The 7,618-nt window shown below is 64.2% G+C and overlaps 1 protein-coding gene across 1 annotated transcript in view; it reads right to left on the reverse strand.

The window, feature by feature from the left end:
- ABHD8 (abhydrolase domain containing 8) overlaps positions 1 to 7,313 on the reverse strand; it is a 9,762-nt gene extending 2,449 nt beyond the window's left edge. The window contains exons 1-4 of the mRNA XM_085320735.1: positions 6,984 to 7,313; positions 1,180 to 1,915; positions 272 to 442; positions 1 to 109 (exon numbers count right to left, since the gene is read on the reverse strand). Of these exons, the coding sequence (XP_085176861.1) occupies positions 1 to 109; positions 272 to 442; positions 1,180 to 1,907 (1,008 nt within the window). The 5' untranslated portion in view covers positions 1,908 to 1,915; positions 6,984 to 7,313. The remainder of the gene's footprint in view (positions 110 to 271; positions 443 to 1,179; positions 1,916 to 6,983) is intronic.
- Between the last annotated feature and the right edge of the window lie 305 nt (positions 7,314 to 7,618).

Below are 7,618 nucleotides of genomic sequence, written 5' to 3' on the forward strand. Positions count from 1 at the left end.
CCAGTACTGCCCGCTCATCATGGCGCGCAGCACGAAGGAGGACACGTTGAAGGCGTTGCCTTCCTTCAGCAGCTGCTTCTCTTTGGCACCCTGGCGCGCGAAGCCGGCCCTGGGGGACAGAGGCGGGACGGGCGGGCAGGGCGGGCGCCGTGGGGCGCCGGCAGCCCTGCGCCGGGGCTTTCCCCCGGCCTTGGGGTCGGGTGCCCGGGGGACACGCTGCCGGCGGGACACGGTGTCGCCCGCGGGGGTCCCGCGGGTGCCGAACGCTCACTTGAGGAAGCTCCAGGCCAGGCACGGCGACAGGCAGTGCAGCACGCAGGTCGGCATGTTGAAGATGGAGCAGAGGCTGGGCTCCAGCGCCGTGGGGCCCCCCCCGTTGATCATGATCACTTTGTGCACCAGGTCCGGGTACTCGTGGGCGAGGAAGGTGCAGAAGGAAACCCTGCCGGGGAGGACAGCGCTGTGCTCTGACCCGGATGGACGGGGCAGAGCCGCGCGCCGGGGCGGCTCCTACCCACCCCGCTGCGCCGGTTCCCCGTCCCGGGGCCCAAGCTCTGCCCTCCACCTCGCCCCCCTCCCAGCTTGCTCTGGCTTTGCTTCCTAATCCTTGCTTAGCACCGGGGCCCTGCTCTTCCCTCTGCCGCTCAGCAGCTGTCGATGCGGCAGGGTGCCGGCGGCTCGGACGTGCCCGGAGATCAGAGATCGGCTCGGCGGGGCGGGAGGCGGGCGCCCTTCCTGCCCGCACCTAACCCTCCTACCGCCCGTCTCCAGTTCAGCTGACCCCACCGCTCCTTTACGGGCTCCTGCAGCACGAACCTGCTCCTTTAAGGACTCCCGGCCTCCGAGGCAGCTCTCCGCAGCGCTTAGTCTCCATCTAATTGACTTTCTTGGGCTTACTCTATTTATAGGCTCTGGGCTGCCCGCTCCGTCGCTGGCACGCATAGGCCAGGCAGCTCTGCTCGGGGGGACGGGCTCCGGGATTAGCTGGACCCACGGATCCAGCCTGACAGGAGGTAGGCGATAAAACCCAAGGGATAAACCTAGAAGTGAAACCGCCCGCTCCTCCGCCTCTCTGCTCCCGGAGCGCAGGACGCGCCTAGCATTTTGCTGCCAAGGAGGTGGGGGGGTCTCAGGGGTCCCCGTCCGCCCCGGGACCCGCAGCGCCCGCGGGAGCCTCACCCGTACGAGTGGCCTATCAGGATGTTCCTCTTCTTGGCAAAGCGCTTGAAGACGGCCCTCATGTCCTCGGCCAGCGCGTAGAAGGTGTACGCGGCGGCGATCTGCGGGGCCGAGCTGCAGCCGTGGCCGGCCAGGTCGGGGGCCACCACTTCGTAGCCCAGCTTGGTAAAGAAGTCCAGCTGCTCCTTCCAGATGTCGAGGGAGCCGCCCACGCCGTGGATGAAGAACAGGACCACGTCGCTGTGCGTCCCTTTGCAGCTCGTGATCTGCTTCTTGCAGTCGATGTTGACGACTTTCTTGGGCTTGCGCTTGCGGCGCTTGCCGGGGCCGTTGGCCGCCTCCCGGGGGCCGGCGGGGCCCGGGGCGCCGGCGGGGCCGCCCGGCTCGGAGAGCTCCAGCTCCACGGTGCCGTTGGGCTCCCCGGAGCCGCCGTGGCAGTGCAGGATCTCGGAGCGCACGGCGTCGCCCAGGTTCTCGATCACCAGCTGCCCGCTGCGGTAGACGGTGATCTTGCGCTTGCAGTGCACGGTGCCCCGCTCCGGCGCCTCCGCGGGCGCTTCCTCGGCCGGCCGGGCCGGCGCGCTGTGCCTGACCCGCAGGATCCTCCCCGGCTTCACCTCCATGAAGCTGTAGCCGTTGCTGGACTCAAGGCTGTCGAGCGGCCCCACGGCGTTGGCCGTCTTGCCCAGCAGGCAGCACAGCAGCCCGTCGGCGATGCTGGTCAGCATCGTGCTCCCTGCAGCGGGGCGAGAGGCAAAGCGGGGCCGGCGTTAGCAGTTCGGGGTGCCCCCTCAGAGCAGCCAGGAGCCAAGCTTTTATTTCTGATAAACTCCCATGCTCTCATCTGGCTCCGGGACCTGCTCCGGCCAACAGGCCCGAGGGAAGGAACACCCGAAGAAAAGCCTGTTGGAAATGAAARTGTTATTGCTGTCCTGGCACCAAATGCGGAGTTAAGGAAAGACTCCGCTATGAAAATACATTATTTATGCCAATTAAATAAATATATATAGACCTCCTATCTAAGCCACCAATACAAACAGTGAGAGATGGCAATTACAGGGAATGGCATTGGAGGTTTTAATTACAGTCATTCCACAAACTGAGACTGCAAACGATGCGGCAGGAGAGTCCGTGGGAGACGAGATCACCGGGTGCCCGCTGGGAGCAGGGGAAGCCTCTCCCGCGCCCGCCCCCGAGCCGCGCGGGACCCGAGGACCTTGCCCGGGCTGGGGGCTGCCGCTGGCCTCGCCGGCCCCCAAAGCGAGGTCCTTCCTTAATGCTTGCTCTTCTCGATGTGGTGAGGAAGGGTCCCTGCAGGTTCCCCAGGCAAAGCTCTGCCTGAAGATCGCAGTTTAACAGTGATTTCTGTGACCCCGGCGGCGGTGCCGGGGTGGCACAGCACCCAGGGCCCGAGGCTGCCGCTGCCGGGACCGCGCCACCTCCGCAGGGGGCTGGGGAGGTCCCTGCCTCCCCGCTCCGGCAGGCTGCTGAGGGATATTTATTATTCACGAAGCTAAACACGGTGAATTATTGATGCTGATGGGCTGTTCGGCAAGGAGGCGCTGCGCGGAGGGGCTGCTCCCGCAGGAGCCGTGCCCGCCGGGAGCCGGCGGCAGCGCGGCCCGACCGCAAAATCCCTGCAGCGCGGCCGAGAAGGAAGAGCACATTTCCAGAGGGGAATTAAACATCTAAACCCCAGTAATGCCGTCAGGAGCAGGCCACTTAACTCCCTGAACAACCACTTTAAATGCAGCCAGCAGGATTACAGGAGCTTTGCTGGCAGAGCGCGAGAGGGAATCAGCAAAGCCAAAATGCRGGAGAGGGGAAGGATAGAGCCCCGGGAGAGGGTCAGCCCTGCCGGCTCCTGCTGCAGCTTCCTCAGGGCAACGCAGCMGGATCGCTCCCGAACCCCGAGCGCTCCGTGTGCTCGCTGCCGGCCGGAGCGCCCTGGGCGGCTGGGCCAAGGCCTCCCGCGGCATCGCCTTCCTGGGCGAGGAAATACCGGAGCCCGGGCTGCACCGCCCGCGCTCCCTGTGCAACGTCCAGRGCTCACCTGACCCCGCTGCGGCCGCTGTGCGACCCGCACGGATCCAGCAGGACGGGGTGATACCTGGCAGAAGCAAGTGCAAGGGGCCAGCCGCGCAGAGCCCGTTTCGCAGGCACGCAGGTCGCACCCCGGAGCAACCTCCTAATCCCTGCAAACGCGCTTGGAGCCAAACCAGCTGCGTCACCCGCTGGGCTCCCTTCGCGCTCAGAGAGCCGGGCCCGTCCCAGCAGCCACGCCAAATGGAGCGAGGGCAGCAGGTCCCGGAGCGCCGCGGAGGAGCAGCCCAGCACGGACCACGCTGGGGCGAGTCCCGGGCCCGGAGGCTGGCTTGCTCTGCTCACCTCCGCCTCCAAAGCGTGGGTGATCCCGCCGCGCAGGGCGCCAGCCCGCCCGGAGCCCTGCGGTGAAACACCAGGGCACAGGGAAGACCCCGCGGGCCGAGCCMCCCGGGCCGCCGGCGTCCCCCGTCTCCGGCAGCAGGCAGGCTGCGATTCCCGCACCTCGGCCGAGGCAGCCCCGGCTTTCCTCCGTAATTCTCCCAGTCRTGCTCGCTCCCGACTCCCCCGCCGCCGTGCCCAGCGCGGGACAGCACGGAGCCRCCAGTGCTGACGGCCGGGGAATTGGAGCGGCCGGAAAGGCAGGAGTCAGCTAAACCCGCGGCAYGGCCGGCGCAGGAGCGGTCTGCGGGACCGAGCACGCTGCACCCGGGGGGCTCACGCCTCCGAAAGCCTCGCTTTACCCCGCGCCTCCGCTTCTCGAGGGGCCATGGATCTCTGTGCGCCTGAGGAGCAGGACTTCTGGCCAAACCGATGGACATTGATTAACTTATCAGCTTTACCTCGATTAATCCCTCCTGCTCACTTCCAGCATCAGTCAGCCGGGCCGCCCTCGCCGCCGCGCGGAGCTCGGCGAGCAGGTCCCCGCGCCGTGCACCAGCCACCGAGCAGCCGTGCCCCGGCCTCCGCGGGGCTGTCCGCCCTCGGCGGCTCCGGCACAAGCCCGAACGCTGCAGCAAGAGGGGCGACGGCTCAGCAGAGCGGGGCCGGCCGCCCGGGCCRCCTCGGTGCCCCCAGGGCTCGCGGTCCGCGACGTGACCGTCCTCGCTGGGCGACCCGACCCGTGCGGGTGGGACAACCCGCCGCGATCCCCGGCCRGGCCGACGTGCGCCCGTCTCCCACCTCCCACGCGCCGCCGCGGCCGCCGGCCCAGGATGCTCCTCCGCGAGATGGAAGGGAGCCGCGCGGACGCGGGGAACTTTGCAGAGCTGCCGGTAACCATGGCGATGCGCCGTCCCCCGGCTCCCATCAACCGCCGCCGCCAGCAGAAAGTGGGAATTGGGCACCGGTTACATAACGCCAGGCACAACAATGAGTCAGGCGCCGGGAGCGTTATATAAACCTCCCTTCTCCCCGCTCCGTAACGAGCCCACCAGAGCCTGGCCGGCGCGGGGAGCTCGAGGCAGGACCGGAGCCGCCGGGGCCACCAGGAGCGAGTCGGAGCCATCCGCAGAGCCCTGCGTCCTGGTATCCTGCACGGCATCCTCGGGAAGATGGATGGAGCCGAGCTCAGCCAAGGGGCACGTCCGCCACCGGCATCACAGCTGCTCCGTCGAGCCCTCGCTTCCGGAGCGGAGCTCTCGCCTCCAGCCTCTCCTCAGCCTCGTCCCCCATCACCGCGATGCTCATGCTCGTTGACAACCAGGCTGGGGAAAAAAACAACTTACTGACCTACTTTGGGCTGCAGCGCCTCGGGTCCTACRCGACTCACTGGCACCATGCCACGGTTGCAGAAAAATGGGACAAGATCCAATGTGTCAGGATGGAGGGTGAAAAAAATCCCCCCTCCTCGCTCCTTTAACATGACAGGCAGCACGTGGGGCAGCACTGCAGAGCAGCGCTCGCCCCCGTACCGCGGCCGCGCCGGCTCTGCTCGCACAACCCCTGTGGAAAAGAGGGTCTTCCCTGCCCAGAAAATCCTCCCAGTCTTGCCTCCTGCTGCCCTGGTCCCAGTCCCACCTGGACGTGGCCCATCAAATGCCCAGGGTGCTGGGAATGGCAAAAATATTCTCCTCCTGTCCTGTCCCTGGTGATGAACCCTGCAATTATGGGCAGCAGGAAGGATGAGACGTGTCCCCGCACTACAGCCCTGCAAGCAGCGCTCAGCCTGTCCCTGCTGGGAGAAGTCAAGGTGAACGTTTGGCCCCAACGAGCATCGGCTACTGCGGGAGCGAGCAGAAGCCAGTGGCCGGGAAAACGGCGTCTCCTCATTGCTGCTCATAACCCTGGACCCTTTCAGGGAGTAGCAGGGGCTTCATATCCRCAAATCCCTTGCAAATCCTTTGAGGAGAGGTGCCAGAGACACRGAGAGGGACCTTAGACTTGCCGTAACCAGAATCCGAACTGCGATAATAATTTGTTCAGCTCTAATCCCTTCCCTCCAGGGCTCACAAGTATTAATGATGACACATGACCCTTCCGAGGAATAGGCAAATATTATTATTCTCTTCCCAGTCTCTCCCATTCATTCGCTCTTTGCAAAGTAGAAAAACTACAGCACTGAGAAAACACTTAAAGAGAACAACTATTTAAGCACTGATCTTAAATAAGCACAAGAAAATATTTATGCCACTTAGTCCCTATAAGTAAACTTCCCTCCAGAGGAACGTAAAACRGTGGCTTTGGATCGGTGGCAAGCACCTGTATTTATTCTCTTATGCCTGATTTCCATGCACTGCTACAATTATAGCAGCTTTATCAGGACATTTGGGAGTAAGGAGTCAGGAAGGCTTTATCAGCCATGCAGGTAAAATCCTACAGACAACCCTGACATCTCGGCACAGGCGGGCTGCAACGCAATCTGCACCGTCCCCGAGAGCCGCGGAGGACCAGTCCCGGCGCTGCAGGCAGGACTTCGCAGAGGGCCCCGCAAAATGCAGGCAAATGACGCTCGGCTGAGAAACAGCAGCACAGCAAAAGCGAAGCGTCTGTAACGCCGTGTAGCGTCTGTCTGTAAGGCCAGCCGGGGAGCCATGGCTGGCTCTCTGCCACCTGCCTCTCTTTAGGAAGGAAGACCTTGAGAAACAAAAGATTATGCAATGCACATCAAAGTAACCTGTGCCTGACCTCCGGGATTTAACTGCCAGTTAACCCCCGCRTTTTCCCAAATGCCTGGATTGCTGGGGACATCCCGACATTTCACATCGCTGCAGAGCTGCGGAAAACCCRGCTCAGTTCCTCCGGCAGCAAATGTCCTACAGCCCCCAGTAACAGACTGGAAGAAACCATTGCAAGGAGGAAGGAAGAAAAGCCCTGCCCCCTCCGCCAGGCAGCGATGCGTTCAGGTGCCCCCTCGCTCCCGAGCTGAAAATCCAAGCAGATCTGCAACGCACATAGCAACAGCGGTTCTTCATCCGGAGCCAGCAATAATTTACTGCAATTGCATCACAGCGGCAGCTGTACCKAAGTTTTATTGCTAGGTGCCTTTTTAACCCCTTGCTCGAGGCATGCTCATCTAACAGGGCTATTTAAGCGCACGCAATGCCGTCCGGCTCCGAGGGCTGCTGTCTGCCCCCCGATCCCGTTTAACGCCTCGCAGATCCCTTCCAATCCTCCTCGGCTTCAGCAACCGCTCTTTCGGGCCGTTTCGCCCGCGAGGAAGCCCGCCGTCCCGCTCTCGGCTTCAGCGCGCGCCCTACATCCCGGCCGCCGCTCCAGGTCCTCCGCGCGAAGAGGGAGGAGAGACGGACCGTGGTGCTCACCTCATTTACGGACGGGGACCGCCGGGAGTCGGGGCTGCACATGAGAGGCTTAACCTCGCAGGAGGCAGAGGAGGGGAGGGGGCTGCGCGCTGCGCGCTGGCGGGYGGCTCGGCTCCGCGGCTCCTCCGGTTACATTTTTTTTTTTCCTTTTTTTTTCTCTCCTTTTGCCGGTGCGGCAGGAAGGATGGAGCGAGCCGCTTCAGCTCAGCGGAGCCCTCGCCCCCCACCTCCTCCCCATGAGCCCGGCGGCGCCTCGTCACCTGCCTCCGGGGTTTGGGGGTGCTGCTTGTCCTTGCGGGCTATAGCCATAGAAAAAGCCCCTTAAATCCCTCCTAGAGAGGAGGGCTTTCGGCGTGACGGACAAGGAGACTTGCCAGTCAAAGCAAAAACCAGGGCCGCCGAGCTGCCGCCTATGGAGAGGCTGCCAGCAGCCAAGGGGCGGGAGGACGGGCCTCGCTTCTCGCCCCACACCTGCAACGAGTTTCGAAGTCCTCCGGCATCCGCCGGCCCTCTCCCGCCTCCGGGCGCGCGGCTCCCCGAAGCGGCTGGGTTCGGCGGCGGAGCTGCTCCGAAACGGGCCGCGGCCGCCGTCGCGGGGCCTCGGCGGGTGACAGGGAGGCTTTGCCCGTCTCCCC

This window comes from Rhea americana, unplaced genomic scaffold, assembly GCF_003343005.1.
Source record: "Rhea americana isolate MKP2758 unplaced genomic scaffold, rheAme1 scaffold_652, whole genome shotgun sequence".
Lineage (NCBI taxonomy): Eukaryota > Metazoa > Chordata > Aves > Rheiformes > Rheidae > Rhea > Rhea americana.